General features: G+C 41.6%; 1 protein-coding gene across 2 annotated transcripts in view; it reads right to left on the reverse strand.

The window, feature by feature from the left end:
* Positions 1-17756, reverse strand: part of ntm (neurotrimin) — a 72692-nt gene that overhangs the window by 25937 nt on the left and 28999 nt on the right. The window contains exons 1-2 of one of the 2 annotated variants that reach the window (XM_019876248.1): positions 14959-15103; positions 4807-4897 (exon numbers count right to left, since the gene is read on the reverse strand). In XM_019876248.1, coding sequence (XP_019731807.1) covers positions 4807-4897; positions 14959-15088 — 221 coding nt within the window. In that variant the 5' untranslated portion in view covers positions 15089-15103. Of the gene's footprint in view, positions 1-4806; positions 4898-14958; positions 15104-17756 lie in introns of those variants that run through there. The other variant, XM_019876249.1, reaches the window with a different exon arrangement.

The following is a 17756-nucleotide window of genomic DNA, read 5'->3' on the forward strand; positions in this document are numbered from 1 at the left end:
TACGACAGGAGGCTAGGAAAAGTCAGACAAAGACAGCACATGGACTGAGTGGCGAGCAGGGAAGGGGTGGGGGTGGGGTGGGGGGACAGGAGCAGAAAGCAAAAGCCTCCGCCTTCGTCGAGAGCCAAGCAAGAAGTATATATATCGCCCAGCTCTAGCCATGTGTGGACTCCAGTGTCTCATTAATGCACAGATGACTGATAGAAAGTAAAACTGTGATAGTAGGTCTGAATATTATTCATGTTCAGGGTTTTGTTCCTGAAATTTGGACTTTAATTGTCTGTGTTCCTGTCCTTGCTAAAAGTTACGGGTTTAATTTGAGCTCGACAGCAAGTTAAACTCTGGAGACATGATGCAAGATGTCCTCAAAGTTGTTTGTAGTTTTTAATATAAAATCTCACTGCACGCATGCATTGTAAGCGATTTATTTTTTTTTGTCAACTGCGTAAATTTGTGCATTAATCACATGAACCCTCGACATTTGCGCCAGAATAAAAGCGTGGCTTTAAAAATGAGAGTCAAGAACAAATAAACAATTGAACCAAAACTCACCTGAAAGGCTGAACAGCATGTTCAAAGGGAACACGTTCAAAGCAGCTTCACACAAATGTTATGATTTATAAACAACAAAAGCAGGTTTATTCTTTATTTTGATTAATCAGCAAAGCAACATTTATTTTTGTTTAATTTGAGAAAACCAAGACGATGGCAAAAAAATACACGTTCAAATTAATCAAATAAAGTAAAATCCTCCTCGGGACCTGCTTCGACCAGCTGTGTGACATTGTCCAGCACATGTTCAACCTGAGCCTGAAGCAAGGCAGAGTTCCACAGCTGTGGAAAACGTCGTGCCTGAAAGGCAGAGTTCCACAGCTGTGGAAAAACGTCGTGCCTGGTCCCAGTGTCTAAGACCCCCCCACCCGAAGGAGCTCAACAGCTACAGACCGGTGGCGCTGACATCTCACCTAATGAAGACCCGAGACAGACTCGCCCTCGCATATCTACAACCGCTGGTGAGCTCGTCACTGGACCCACTGCAGTTTGCCTCCCAGCCCAGCATCGGCGTGGAGGACGCCATCATCTTCCTCCTCCATTCTGTGCTGTCCAACCTGGAGAAAGCTGGGAGCACTGTAAGGATCACGTTCTTTGATTTCTCCAGTGCCTTCAACACCATCCAGCCCAACCTGCCGGGGGACAAGCCGCAGCACGCCAGAGTGGACCACCACCTCATATCACGGATTACAGATTATCTCACAAACTGGCCACAGGGCTGTGAGTCGGACAGGCTTCTCTGCAGCACCAATGTGCCGCAGGGGACTGTCCTGGCTCCATTCCTGTTTATTCTCTACACCTCGGACTTCAGCTACGTCATTTCACCCTGCCACCTTCAAAAGTTCTCTGATAACTCTGTGATCTTCTGCCTCATTATGGACGGAGATGATCGGGAGTACAGAGGACTGACGGAGGACTTCGTGGACTGGTGCCTGCCGAACCACCTCCAGATCAACCGCAGGAAAACTAAGGAGTTGGTTGTGGATTTCTGCAAGAAACAGTCCTCACCTGCACCGATGAACATCCAGGGTACGGACATAGAGATGGTGACCTCCTACAAGTACCTGGGTGTTCTTCTCAACAATAAACTCGACTGGTCTAACAACACGGATGCTCTGATCAGGAAGGGGGAGACCCGGCTCTTCCTGCTCAGAAAACTGAGGTCTTTTGGAGTGAAAGGGTCACCCCTTATGACCTTCTATGACTCTGTGGTGGCCTCAGCCATTCATTATGGCATCGTCTGCTGGACAGGTCGCATCTCAGCCCGGGACAGAGAGAGACTGGACCTGGTGCTGGTCAGGAGGGCCAGCTCTGTCCTGGGCTGCTCCCTGGACCCTCTGGAGGAGGTGGGCAACAGGAGGATGCTAGCCAAGCTAAAATATGTGATGGACAGTCCCTCCCACCCCCTCCAGGCCACACGGATAGCACTGGGCAGCTCCTTCAGCCAGGGACTGATACACTCGTGCTGCAAGGAGGAGAGGTACCACCGCTGTTTCTGCCAACTGCTGTCATACAGACCTGAAAACCTGGACTCACCCCCACTCACCCAAGGAGGAGAGGTACCACCGCTCGTTTCTGCCGACTGCTGTCAGACAGACCCGAAAACCTGGACTCACCCCCACTCACCCATTTTTAATGTGCATCTATTTATATTTTATAATTTATAGACTTTTTGTTCTTCTACTTCTCCCTTTCATAATTTTGCTGCTGTAAATTGGGAATTTCTCTATTGTGAGAAAAATAAAGGTTTTCTTATCTTAGAATGATTTTCAGTTCAGAAATCGGTTGTGTGACATCATCAAAACGTATTAGTGAGTGGACACTCACATAATGACAAAAAAGTCCAGGGGCACACAAGTCAAAAAAGGTTGGGAACCACTGGTCTAGGATCTATTCCAAAATCCACCACAGTTCATTATGGTGTCTCTATAATGTCCTCATTATTTTAGGAAGAATTAAATCACTTCAAAGTGAGAAGGGGAAGAAATAGGCAAAGCGTATCATGGAGAAATTACATACAATAATACATTGTATGTAATTTCGCCACAGTTTTACAATTTAATTAGAGAATGCCCTAGAGAGAGAGGATTATATTCAACAACAAGACACAAAGCTAAATTTAGGACAAGCCATTGGCCAAAGCCTCCCCGCAAGGTGCTATGTCCACATACTCGAACTATCCATAAGCCATCCATTATCCAAGCCGCTTATCCTCACGAGGGTCGCGTGCATGCTTGAGCCTCTCCCAGTTGACTTTGGGCAGTAGGTGGGGTACACCTGAACTGGGTTCCAGCCAATCAACTATCCATTATTCCAGGGTAATTATGAAAGATATGATTGCTTCATCTAATATCAAAGGGTCTAGCATGTTTTAATGCGTTTCAATCAGCCGTTTCACCACAACACATCACTGAGACTACACTTATTAAAGTCTAAAATGGCATATATCTGAATAATGAGGCCTTCAAAATTACCATCTTGGTATTGCCAGATCTCGGTGCTGCATTTGACACAGTTAATTAGAATATAGTTGTACTGTTATCACTTCATGCTGGATACACTGGGGATGTTAACAGCAGGTCAACAGCAAGTCAAACTCAATCTTCATGAGCCAGGAAACTGAGCATCTTGCTCTTGTATTCCAGTCATCTCGACAGCTTACCGTGAACAACTGTGACATCAGCTCGATGAAAATGTTGAGTGAAACTTAAATGAACAAATTTAAAACATGCATTAGCTTTTGCTAAACAAATAAATATATCACAAATTGTCTAATGCCAAACAGGCATAAATACAGCTTTAGTTGTGACAACGGTAAACAAAGCAATTTCGTGATCTTTTTGTGTGCCTAAGAGATTGTTAGCGCGAAACCTAGCGGCATTGCTACGTTCATAGACAGTGCTCTGAGCTAGCAAATTTCAGGGATAATGCTTAACAAAAACGATCTCTGAAACAGATCACTAAATACTTCAAAGCAAAATTCAATTTAAAGCCATTACTTTCGACAGTGTACATAAAAGCAACCTAACACAGCAGTCAGGCTTTCTGCAGCGACTGGTCTCTGACTGAACACCAAGTCTGTTACCCATAATGCATTGCGATTACTCACTCCATTTTCAGAATAAAATACAGATAAACAAACGCTGACTGGATGGAAGTTATTCTAAACACAATTACCTTTTTAGTATGGAATAACATAAATTATGACGTTTTAAACAAGGAAATGTCATTCGACTTTTTTTTTTTCTTTTAACCTTTTCTGTCTCAACCAGGGAGGCTCGGTGACTGGTTAGTGCGTCAGCCTCACAATGCAGAGGTGCTGGGTTCAGTTCCGGCTCCGGCCTTCCTGTGTGGAGTTTGCATGTTCTCCCCGTGTCTACATGGGTTTTCTCCGGGTACCCCGGTTTTCTCCCACATTCCAAAAACATGCATGGCAGGCTAATGCAACACACTGAATTGTCCCTAGGTGTGTGTGTGAGCGCAAATGGTTGTTTGTCAATGTGAGCCCTGCGGTCAGCTGGCAACCAGTTCAGGGTGTCCCCCGCCTACTGCCTGAAGACAGCTGGGATAGGCTCCAGCACACCCAGCGACCCCTGTGAGGATTAATTTGATATTTTTCCAAGTCATTTATTAAAAAGCACAGAAATATAATGGATGCATGATGATGTCAGATAAGGTAGAAATGTGAGGCAAACTGAAACAACAAACAGATTAATTTATAATCCACATTGTCATGTGCAACACATCATTTCCAAGTAGCTCCAATATTTTTACCCTTTTCACAAAACATTCCCATATATCACTTGTTATTATGCTTCTGTTAAGATTGCGTTCCAGATTCCCAACAGCATTTGAAAGCATCATAAATCCCTCTATGTCCAGTAAGCCTCTCAAGGCACAGAGGGAAAAAGGTCACCATTGGCAATCTCTTCTGGAATTGCTTGTCCATCCTAAGTATGACTGTATAACAATAAGACTTTTTTTAAACCGTCGCTTCACCCGACATTTCTCTGCTGTGACAAGTATTTAGCTTCATTTGTCCTCACCCACAAACACAACTTTGCTGTCGTTCCAAAACGTTAAAAAAAAAGTTAACTGTGTACCACGTGTGAATTGACTGTTTTCGAAAGAATCTGTTAAAATCCCAAGCTTTTTTTTCCCCCAGCAGCATGAACATGTTAGAACAGACAACAGTTCAATTGTGCATCTCTTTGCGGGAGGAATTTAATAATAATTTCAAGTGTGGGAACTCACCTGAGAAAGATTGTCTCTCCTTGTGTGACGGTAATATTGTCCATAAATTTTTTGTCAGATTGAGAATCACCTTGACTGTGGACAGGCAAACCTGCGGGCACAAGAAGCAAAATCCTCAGCGAGAGAAGGGCTGTACACTTGCAAAAGATGACCAAGTGTCCAAGGACAGACATTATCCTCAGCGTTTAGAGGTGTGGGAACAATTCCCATGCCAACAAAGTCCACTTTGTCCCAGTAAACATACTCCTGGAGATTATTTGACCCCACCCCTAACTCATTGGGCTTAATCCAAATGTTGTTGTCAGATAGCTCTGGCTCGCAGACACAATCCCTTGTCCCAACTCGATTTTTATTTTTTTAAGAATAGGTGTAATCCCTCCAGACAGATTGTAGTTCCATCTAACTAGTCACTTCAATCTGCCAAACTATCTTTATAAATATTCTGTAAAACTAACTGACAACTGTTGAAAAATATCAATCATGAAGAAAGGGAGGCTTAGGCGAAAATGCAGACATTTAATAAAAATAATGTGACTGGACTTTTTTTTTTTCATTGAAATACATGACAAAACTTTGGGAGAGGGGAGGGCTGGATTTGCCATCTGGCACAGAGTACGGATTCATGGGGGAATGGGGTCTTTTGAGGCCAACGCGGTGCTATTTCACTGATGTTTTCTTCAGTTCACATGGTAAGAGGACGTTATCAAAAGCAGGTTTAAAAAAAAAAAAAAAAAAAAAGTTAAAAATATTAGCAAAGACCAGGGGTCACCAACGCAGTGCCCATGCGCACAAGTTAGCCCCCGAAAGGCAACATCAGTAACCTGCAGGCTACTGACCAGGAGGATTTCTGACTTTCTAGCAATAGTGTAGGAGTATAAACACTGGCAGATGGCAGAGATTTATATAAGTAGTGTGTTACATATTTGTTTCCTGATTGAGAAATCAGTAATGATCAGTGTCTTGACATAGTGATTCAGCCATCTCGTTACCTCTGCGTCCCGCGTCCTTGACGCACAATTTTCCTGCGGGACGCGCAGTTCCAAATAATGTGCGTTTTTGGGACGCAAGGAAATTTCTCAGTCAAAACAAAACAAACAAAAAAAAAACTACGGCATGCCTGAGGATTTCACGGTAACGATCGTTGCCAGTAGTGTGTCGTTTCCGTGGCATCATTTTGGCGGTACCGAAAAATCGTTTAACCATAAAAGTCACTGCACACGAGTTGACTGTACGCGATCAAATCTCTCCTGTGTAATCAACGCGATTTCACTGTGCCTGTATGTGTGTTTGTGGTGTGGTGTGTGAGTGTGTTTCTTCTAATTTACTTTCGTTTTGTTTTCAGTGTTGGGGGGGACGGAACTGATAACGTCATGTGCACGTGCGGGTTGCTATTTTAGTCCGCAAACTGAGGAATCGCATGGATGAAATTTTGAGATGGCGGCGAAAAAAACACACAAAGGACTACTAATTACGACATTTAAGAAATGGGAATGCCAGTCTGATTTTTCGTATGAATCGTCCGAAGGGCTTATCACTAAACTCACCTGTGACGTAAGCACAGAACACGAGAGCGAGATATGATGGGAGGCACAATTCCGAGGCAAATTGGTCATTAGATCTATAGGCTAAATAAATAGCTTTTCTGAATAATTGCTACGAAAAATATTATGAAACAGTCTTGGTTATTCTATAATTTACTGGTTGTAGCATGGTAACTTTAGGAATAAAACATTCGTCACAAGGTGCAGTTATGCTAATGTTAACTGTTGGTGGAACTAATGATGACGTGTGTTAGATTCTTTTGTCAAATTGATAGTAGATTACACATGCATCGTCTTGGGAAGAGGATGTCAAACGTTCCCATGATGAACGTTTACGGAACCCAAAATTAGTTACCGTGGTTTCCCATTGGGTAATCCGACGGAACCGAAAAACGGTTACCGTGAATTTCCGAAATCCTCAGGCCTGCTACTGAATTATTTAAATTTTTTGCAGCATTTGTATAATTGTATGTATATGTTGTTGTTTGTGTTATTATCATATGCAATTGAATAAGTAGACCTATTAAGAATTCGAAATTTGGGACTCTCTAAATGTGTAATGGGACTCATACTTTTCTGATCAGCGAGTCCCTGGGACTCGCTGGGGGTAAACTGTAAAATTATCACTGAATGATTATCATTAATTATTTACATTACCCAGGGGTCAGCAACCCAAAATGTTAAAAGAGACATATTGGACCAAAAACAAACAAAAAAAGAAATATGTCTGGAGCCGCAAAAAACTAAAAGCCTTATAATGAAGGCAACACATGGTGTATGTATCTATATTAGCTATATTAGCCTACGTTGGCTGCAAATACACAATGAGCCTTCATGATTAATTTTTTTTCCCCTGCAGTGCATCCTGTAGAGCAGGCATGGGCAACCTTTTTTGACCGAAGATCTACTTTTCCATCAAACAAACTCCTGCGATCATACGCACGCACTTACACACGCATGGCACAGTGAGCCACAGCTACAACAGCCCCTAAAATGAACTAAACAGAAAAATAATGTAGACACAAGAGTTTGTGAAAATCACTGCCTCCTACATTTGTTGAGGCCTGACGCACTTTTGCATCGTGTTAACTATCGTAGCTCACATGTACCGTTTAAAAATGCTTCTCAGCCTTTCAAATTCCCATTCTTTGCCAGTACCCTCGGTGAATTGAACATGATTTTTTTTACAACAGCCACCTGCCTGGCATCCTGCCCTGCTAATAGAAACGTGTGTCGCAAGCTATGATGCAAATCTTCGTTCACACAAATGAAATGAAATTTAATATTTATTCTACACATTTTTACAGTCTATTATCAATATCAATAAACAAACAAACAAACAAACAGCTTTGGAAAACATTAAGAATGCTTGTGTCATGTTTGCCCTCCTACAGAAACTACATTAAAAATAAATATATATTTCCCTCCCCCAACTTTTTTCATTTTCAAACATTTTTGAAAAAGCTCCAGGGAGCCACTATGGCGGCGTTAAAGAGCCACATGCGGCTCTACAGCCGCGGGGTGCCAACCCCGCCATTATCAAAGGGAATTTGAGCCAATTTCATATTTAACATTGTAGGATTGCTGGCGTTTCATGGTTCACAAAATGTAGTTCATGAAATGTTCCTGAATTTGTATAATTTTTACTCTTACATACAGCCCCGGTTTATTGCTTTGATTTCAGCACGATTCATTTTAAGAATAATTAAGTCTGAATGCAAGATGTGTAAATATGGTCCCGCATTGTCCACTCATAATGAATGGAAAACATGTCATTTAATAAGACACAAAGATTTCTTGACCCCTGGACCTCTGAAACACGGGAAAGAGCCTCGTTTAAGCGGCTTGTAAACTACGTCCATGTTTGGACTTTCTGAATGAAATGGTCTGTTTCGCCTGCAGCTTTCCCTTGCCCAGAAACAGGTCGCCGGGGCCCCTCTCTGGAGCCAGGCCTGGGGGTGGGGCTTGCTGGTGAGTGCCTGGTAACCGGGCTGACACCCATGGGCCCTGGCTGGGCTCAGCCCAAAAAGGCAATTTGTTCCCATAGGCTCACCACGTGGTGGGAGTGGTTTGTCGACCTTTCTAATGTAGTCGGACAAAAAAATCTTGTTCGAGTCCTTTTCCTCAAGTCATGACCACTTGAACGTGTTCCTAACACTTGCGTCTATTGCACATAATGTCAGCTTGCCTGTCTACCTGTTTGAACATTGCGCTGAGGCCGTACCTGGCCGATCACGAATGAATTCGTTTACACATATATTCAAATACTTGACATTCAATGATTAATCAGCCTTTTGTGTGCACATGTGTACCCTTTGTGGCTTCCGTTCTCGCCGATATTTCGAAATCTCCCAGATATGGCGAGGGCATGACAATGAGAGGGGAGGGGTGTTACTGTTACTAGTGTTCGTGGCCTCAACCTGGCTACGCTCGTGAAAGCAAAACAACAAACTCAAACGCGTGTTCGTTCAATGTTGTCAACTAATATCCGGATTAATTTTAGGCAAGTTTTTCTCAATTTTCCGGAGGAAATTTCATGAAAATTTGAAAATCCAGAATCCCGGGAAAATCCAGAGGACTTTCATCTCCAATGGTTTGGTTGTTATTGTCGAAATTAAAGGTGTGATTAGAAAAGCAAAAATAATTAAAAGGCTCGAGGACATTATTAAAGAGGTGATATTACAACTTAAAACTACAGTCGATGCATATTCGTAGTTCATCACCTGCAAATTGACTGGCGATTAGTTCACGGAGTCGAAGTCAGCTGGGAATGCCCCCTCCTACTGTTTTTTTTCAGGGAAAATATCTATTGACTATTGTGTTTTGAATTGTTGCAAATTGTAAAAAGAAAGAAATCACCCGCATTTTTTTTCCTGTGAGCAACACTTTAGATTGGTGATGTAACTCTGTTCAACAACAATAATGAATTAGAAAGATATCTATTTCATGTCAAGAGATATGAAGGTTTTGTTTGAGGCACGGACGGCTGTTTCGGGATGTAACCACCTGCGTCGAGTTGACTTTTCCCATCAATTCATCAGGAAAAAAAACCCAACAACATAAAACCTAAAACCTTACATTTTTGTCAATACACTACTAAGAACAAGTCATGTTCATAGTGGACCTGCCTTGGCCTGCCAGCATGTATGAAGGTTAGTGATCTGGGGGCATTTCTTTAAGGAGAGAAGCAAGGTGGGGGATGGAGGGGTGAAGGCGAAGGAGAAAATTAGCAGAGCTCGTGTTACAGGCTGCCAATTCACAAGACATTGTTGAATAAATACATATTCTATAAATATTTCAAAAAAATGAAACATGAATTGATGACAAAATGGTAGAACAACAAGAACAAATACATTACAAGAATAATAGAAACCCCAAATTCTCATGATGTTATGCAAAGCGTAAATAAAACAGAATACAATGATTTGTAAATCCTTTTCAATCTATATTCAATTTAAGAGAAAAGTGACAAAATATTTAATATTAAAACTGATGAATGTTTTTTGGGTGGCACGGTAGAAAGTGGTTCGCATGTACGCCTCACAGTACAGAGGTCATGGTTTGATTCTGAGCTATGGCCTTTCTGTGTGGAGTCTGCATGTTCTCCCCGTGCCTGCTTGGGTTTTCTCCGGGTACTCTGGTTTCCTACCACATTCCAAAAACATGCATGGCAGGTTCATGGAACACTCTAAACTTTCCCTAGGTGTGAGTGAGAGCGCGGATGGTTGTTTGTCTCTGTGTGCCCTACGATTGGCGGGCAACCGGTTCAGGGTGTCCCCCGCCTACTGCCCGAACACAGCTGGGATAGGCTCCAGCACGTCCCGCGACCCTTGTGGGGATAAAGCAGCTCAGAAAATGGATGGATGATTTTCTTTCCTTGTTGTTGCAAATATTCTCATTAAAAAAAAAAAACACATTTGGAACATTCCACAGGTGAATAATTGTAAACAGGTGAGTCTCTGATTGGGTATAAAAGGAGCATCCCTAAAGGGCAAAAGGTTGTTCACCGGCAAGTATGTGGAGAGGTTCACTCCTTCAAGTCACTTTTATTTATAAAGACCTTAATCGCAAAGTCTCAAAGGGCTTTCCATACTCACACTTGACAAACATTAACAACATTCCCTGACCTTAACCCCCAGGAGGGCAAGGAAAAACAAAAAAATACCCATCTGGGGAAATATGAGAACTCTTGAAAAGGGGCCGCAGATGGGATAATCCCCCTTCCAGAATGGCCAGGATACAATGGATGCCGAGTGGGCGACATCTGACACAACATTGTACTATACAGTAATTCATATAAAAGTCCATTGAACAAGATGAAAACGCAAGCGTGTGAGCAAATAGTAAGTTTAAGAATAATGTTTCTCAAGGTACAATTGCAAAGAATTGAGGGATTTCATCATCTGCAGTCCATAACATCATCAAAAACTTCAAAGAATCTAGAGAAATCGTGCACGCAAGCGGCAAGGCCGAAAATCAACATTGGATGGCCGTGACATTTGATCCTTCCAGTGGCATTGCATTCAAACTCAACATAATTATGTTAACAGAGCTGCCAAACTACAGAAATTCACTTCTAGAACAGTTTTTCAAAATTTCCATATGTTTTTACATTTTGTCTAGAACAGTGGTTCTTAACCTGGGTTCGATCGGTGAATCAGTCTCAGGGGTTCGACAGAGCCTCTGCTATGGAGGGTAAGACACACCCGATTCAACGTGCCAATTAGTTATGACATGCCCGCTTGGCCATCGCTGTCTGGTTCATTTTCTGCACGATTAAAAAACGTAGACTTTATACTTATACTAATTGTGTTGACTTTTTTCTGTTTTTTTAATAAATGCGTTTCTTTTTTTTTTTAATGTCTTGAATTTGAAAAAAAATCATTTTTATTTTTCAGTTATGAAGGGTTCGCTGAATGGGCACATGGACTGGTTGGGTTCGGTACCTCTAACAAGGTTAAGAACCACTTGTCTCGAACATTACTGCAGGACAGTTATTGCTGCATATTATGTCATAGGATAATATTAATGACCGTATTTTCCGCACTATAAAGCATTTTCTCAAAAGCCGATATGTGCATATTACATATGGAGCAATATTCTGATTTGTTGGACGTATTTTAGATGTTCTGTAAAGCGCTTTGTTACAACTGCAGCGTTTGGGAAAGCTCGAAATAACGCTGTATTGTATTGTATTGTAGTCCCTCCTGCGTAGCTCCATCTAGTGGATGCATAATGCAACCACAGCCACGATATTCTATGTGCCTTATAATGCGGTGTGCCTTATAGATGAAAAAAGTTTTAAAAGAGGCCATTCATTGTAAAATTTGATAGTTCCGCTTGACTGATGTAAGGTTTTGTCTCCCAAACATTAAAAATTAAAGTAAACAGAGTCAATCAAATTGCAACATGATTGTCTGAAACTAACACACACTCATAACTGACTGTCGTGAGGTGGCATTAATTTATGCCGGTTCACTTGAAAAACACTTCAAGATGGCACATTAGTTGGCAGCAGTCTGCAAGAGCTCTGATTTTTTTGTTGCTGTTTTCGTCTTTTGTTTTGTCATGTGGTGTTTGTTGTCCTTCGCCTGGACCCGTTGTGGACTGTTTTCATCATTTTGGCCACAACATTACTCGAAGGAGAAGAATCTGTGGTTGGGTGATAGTGGTGCCTTCACGGCAGCACGCGTGGACCAGCACTGATTTTGATGGGGGGGGGGATGTCGGCGCTATTTGAATGTCGCTACTTGACAGCCCTGGGGCGCTTTTGTTTTTTTGCGCCTGCAGTGGGTGCCAGATTTACAGCTTCTCCCCCGGATTTTCATGGCCCCGTTTTGTTTCGCAAAGATGTCGGTGTTGATGGACAGTCTGCATTAGTGCGGCTGGATGGATGGCTTGTGGAGCTGAGGAGGAGGAGAGAGGAGCGTCGGCGTGGAGTGCAGATGAATATTTGGAACTGAGAGTCGCCGCATGGAATTGAAGCTAAAATTGACAAAAGTGAACCAATTTCTTTTATCTTCAATGGACACTACAGCTTCTTGTTGACTTTCAAATTTAGCTTGTAGCCGACGGGTGGGACGTCATGCACATTTTGAGCATGTCTCTGATTCACTGGTGAAAGGAGACTTTGATTCTTTCCTCTTTCATTTATAACTGCTTCAATCAACAAGGCGTATGCAGGAATAGTTGTTCCCATTGTACGACTGTCGATGTTTCGTCTTATGTGTTCTGTTATATTTTGTTATTTTATGTTAACTGTTCTGAAAAGCGCTTTGGTACAGCTGCAGCTGTTCTGAAAGCACTATATAAATAAAAAGGTATTGCGTGTTATCATTTGCCGCTAATTGACCACAAAAAGTACACAATGACAAAACCGATGGTATAGTCAATTGAAGTTCTCTTGATATTTTTAGCGGATATTCCAGTGATGATTTTACAGTTTACCGCCAGCGAGTCCTGGGGACTTGTTGATCAGAAAATTATGAGTCCCATTATGCATTTAGAGAGTCCCAAATTTTGAATTCTAAAATGGTCTACTTATTCAATTGCATGTGATAATAACACAAACAACAACATATACTTACAATTATAAACAAATGCTGCAAAAATTTAAATAATTCAGTAGTAGGCCTGAGGACTTCGGAAATTCACGGTAACCGTTTTTCGGTTCTGCCAGATTACCCAATGGGAAACCACGGTAACTAATTTTGGGTTCCGTAAACGCTCATTATGGGAACCCATTTTTCTATTTTGACTGATAATCATAATCAAGAATTCTGAAACTTAAAAGTATAATGTTTCAAGGGGAAATGTTTGAAAACTATGCATTAACAATAAACATTACATCAGCAGCTGGGTACTCAAGGTTTATTCATAAAAATAAATGGATCAAAATATGATGTACTCATAAGGCATCATGAATACAGCATACCACAAAATCAGAGTATTTTTTTCCAATCTCACACTGCAAAGATTAATTTACTGGTAATCATTAATACAGGTAAGTACTGACGTGGCTTGACATCTTCTTCCCAAGACAATGCATGTGTAATCTACTATCAATTCTTCTCAAGACGATGCATGTGTAATCTACTATCAATTTGACGAAAGAATCTAACACACGTCATCATTAGTTCTACCAAAAGTTAACATGCGCATTACTACACCTTGTGACGAATGTTTTATTCATAAAGTTACCATGCGACAAACAGTAAATTATAGAATAACTAATACTGTTTCATCATATTTTTCATGGCGATTAGCCGAAAGATCTAATGACCAACTTGCCTCGGAATCGTGCCTCCCGTCGTATCTCACTCTTGTGTTCTGTGCATATATCACAGGTGAGTTTAGTGAAATGCCCTTTGGACGATTCATACGAAAAATCAGACTGGCATTCCCATTTCTTAAATGTCGTAAATGCCTTTGTGAGTTTTTTTTCGCCGCCATCTCAAACTTTCATCCGCGCGATTCCTCACTTTGCGGACTAAAATAGCAACCCGCATGTGCACATAACGTTATCTGTTCCGTCCCCCCAAACACTGAAAACAAAACGAAAGTAAATTAGAAGAAACACACTCACACACCACACCACAAACACACATACAGGCACAGTGAAATCGCATTGATCACACTGGAGAGATTTGATCGCGTACAGTCAACTCGTGTGCGGTGACTTTTATGGTTCAATGATTTTTCGGTACCGTCAAAATGACGCCACTGAAACGACACGCTACCGGTAACGATAGTTATCGTGAAATCCTCAGGCCTGCCATAGTTTTTTTTTGTTGTTGTTTTGACTGAGAAATTTCCTTGCGTCCCAAAAACACACATTATTTGGAACTGTGTGTCCCGCGGGAAAATTATGCGTCTAGGACGCGGGACGCAGAGGTAACGAGATGGCTGATATTCACATCAACATTGGGGTAGCTGTATTTATATACACATAATAAATACAGGCTATGTTAAAGAGCTAGCTGGGGCTGGTCGACTTGCTGGGTATGTAAGCACAGGAAGTGCCTTTACAGGACAATTATTCCCTGGGCATTTGTCAAGGACTATATTACAAATGATAATACACACACACACACATATATATATAATTTTAAAAAGGTAAAAAGTCTTTCCTCTGACACTTTCAAAATAAGAGATGGCTGACTTGATTTGGAAAGATTGACTTGAGACACTTGATGTCAGGTATGCTGAGAAAGCAATGCCTGCTAGCTTGAGGTTCATAATTGGAACTAAGACTGCTCTGTAATAAATAAAGATAATCCTTGATTAATATTCATTCAATCGACACTTTCCTGAGGCAATATGTCAGAGTGAGGGTTGCAGCATGGTATCGTGGTATGTTACAGAGATCCTGACACACAGGCTCTATGCATGTCCACACTAGATATTGAATGTTTTTCAAATATGATGAACGAGTGAATTAAAATATATATTGAAGACATATCAAAATTCCTGTCAGAAATAATCAAACAAATGTCAACTGATGGTTGTACTTCAGGATATTCATGATGAAAGTTAGGTTAGATTGCCCACAGCACCCAAATTCCATCAGTACATTGCAAGGAAAACAGGAATAATCCTTTCCTGCCTCTACCTTCTTTGCCAAACAGCAAACGGGTCAATAAGCCATCATTATAGCGCTTCACACTTCGGTGGCTGCAAATCGACTGCCGGCAGGAAGATGGAGTAAGGCAATGATGCCAAAGCAGATGATGAGACATCATCGCTCATCTTGTCTGCCATCTAAAAAGAAAATAAAAACAACCTGGTCAAATACGAGGATTCAGCTAAAGTAGAATACGGCGTGACCGAATATAATTCGGTCACCCAGAGTATTGTATAGATCTTAATATTATTTAGATGTATTATACATTGAAATGTATATATTTGTAAAACATGCAACAAACCAAGACAGACATACAAAACCGAGGCAAGTTCAACAAAACATTCGCATCAGAGAAAAAGAAACAATGAGAAGCTCAGAAAGAGACTAATGCAAAACAGTATGCAGAAGGCAGTCTCCCTCGTTCCCTGTGAAGGGTGGGTCGAAGCAAGGTTTGTGTCTTGGCCTGAGTGAAATTCAACCTTTGCCTGACAGCAGCCACCGTGGCAAAAAAGAGAGCCCGGAACATTCCTAAGGACACATTCCATCACCTCTTCAGTCCAAGCTCGATCAAACAGACTCAGAGACCGCTTCTTCCCAAGGGCTGTGTCAGCACTAAACTTGCAAAAAAGAAATCCCACATTCTAAGTCAACAATGCACACACACACGCACGCACACACACACACACACATGCACACACACACATTTCCAAAACCCTACCTCCACATTCTAATATCTGACCTTATTTATTGTATTCCACAGAATTTGTGTTTTATCGTTTCTGCATATTCATACTGCGATTCAATATCTTTGCGCCTCGGTACAATTACAGTACTGCGAGTCTGATTTTGATGCTCATGGACCCGGAATGTTAAAGGATATAATCTACATGTGTGGGACACGGTCCAGCCAAGTAAGGCAAGGAATATGTTGGGGGGGATCTGATATTGACTGGTTCAAGTCAACAGATGTGATGGCAGAAGATTGTTCAGGCTTCTGCTCCATACAGCAGAGTTAAGACACGCTGCTTTTTTGACTGCAGCTGTCATTTCGATTTGATGGTCATTATTCTCAAACACACGGGAGTGCAGGACATGCAAGGCAGAGGCAACCACGTTTATACTGCCATGGTAGCAGAACTGCATCGAACATCTTTGTCTTTAGGAGTCAGATGTTAAAGGGCCATAGATGCTTGTGCCTATCCCCATTTGAGGCACAGATTTCTAAACGGAAGCATTATTATTATTATTGTTATTTTATCGCAGTAGCTATTTCTGTTTTGTGAAATACTAATGTTGAATTGCTGATCGCGAAGACATTAAAAATACAGTAGAAAGAAACAGTGATGTCATTTTTTCTTTGATTGATGGCATATCTTGTCCGCAACAGCCAATCACGGCATCACTGAAAATAACGTTCGGTGCGCGATGAATACGTCAAGGTTTGCATGCGAGAGCCCTGCACATTTTTCAAATTGTGTAATGTGGTAAGACATGTCATGTAGTTTGTATTTTATGGACGACGCGTGGTGACTGGGTAGCACGTCCGCCTCACATTTGTTGAGGTGCCAGCGTTCAAGTGTCAAGTTTTCTAAATATTTGGAAATTTCCGTTTTCGTGTCTCGTTTTGTATTTGTCAAAATAATCCCCTTGGTTTATATTCATGCATGACACCATGTTAGGAAGAGATTTTTTTTTTTCATTTTGTTTTTCCTTGCTAGATGACACAAATAAGCCGTTGAAGAAAATTTTAATAAGTCTACAGCCAGACAGACCTTGAATGAGCGCGTCAGCACCACCCACTTCCTCATCCGACAGCGAGGCGAGCCGGGATTCATTCTGTTAGATGGCTGTGAACGTGGCATCCTGACTTGGATAGTGATATATTTATTTAAACAGAAAAACATTTAACCCGACCGGCATCACGGACGGGCTTCAGCCTTGACATGAGGCAGCTGATTATTTATTATGCACCGTACCACCGGCCTGACACAGAGCGTGCAAAATGAGCGTTCTCAGTGACAGATTGACAGACCTTCGGTCAGTACTGACCCTGGAAAAGTGCAAAGAATTCGTCCGTGTAAATGCCGCGTTGAATTGGGGAGACGGTCCAGCGAAGACACCTTTCAATGCCTGAACGTCACGGGTCCGCCTCTTGCAGGAAAGTATGGCTGAGCGCATTAGCTGTCATGATGTTTGGACAAATAAGTTCCACGAGCTATTATAAACTTGCTTTAACCCAGTGGTTCTTAATCTGGGTTCAATCGAACCCCAGGGGTTTGGTGAATTGGTCTCAGGGGTTCGACGGAGACTCTGCCATAGAGGTTAAGACACACCCGACTCAACATGTCAATTAGTGATGGGAAACTGAAGCCTCATGAAGCAATGAGGCTTTCCATCCAACTGGTTTGTTCCTGGGCCAAAGCATCATGAGGCTTCATTTGTTCTATTGCGCCATCATGTGGAAAATAAATGTCATGACAGACAGTGATTAAAATACCATGGATTTGATGGGGTCAAAAGGGCAGGGAGTTGTGATGTGAATAAATGTGCGTGTGTTACTTGAAAGAATGATTGCTTTATTTTAGACATTGACATAAACAAGGAACAAGATACACCTTTCATTCATTTTTATAGAGGAAAACAAGCTTTTCCAAAGTGTTTGGCTTTAAACGGTTTCTTTTTTTCGATAGGATTTCTCCTGCTTTTGAAAATACTCTTTCACAAGGGACGGATGAGGCTGGGTTACAGAGAAAGGTTATAGCTAATTTGTAGAGGTTTGGGTAGAC

The sequence above is a fragment of the Hippocampus comes genome, unplaced genomic scaffold (genome assembly GCF_001891065.2).
Source record: "Hippocampus comes isolate QL1 unplaced genomic scaffold, H_comes_QL1_v1.1 scaffold119, whole genome shotgun sequence".
Classification (NCBI taxonomy): domain Eukaryota; kingdom Metazoa; phylum Chordata; class Actinopteri; order Syngnathiformes; family Syngnathidae; genus Hippocampus; species Hippocampus comes.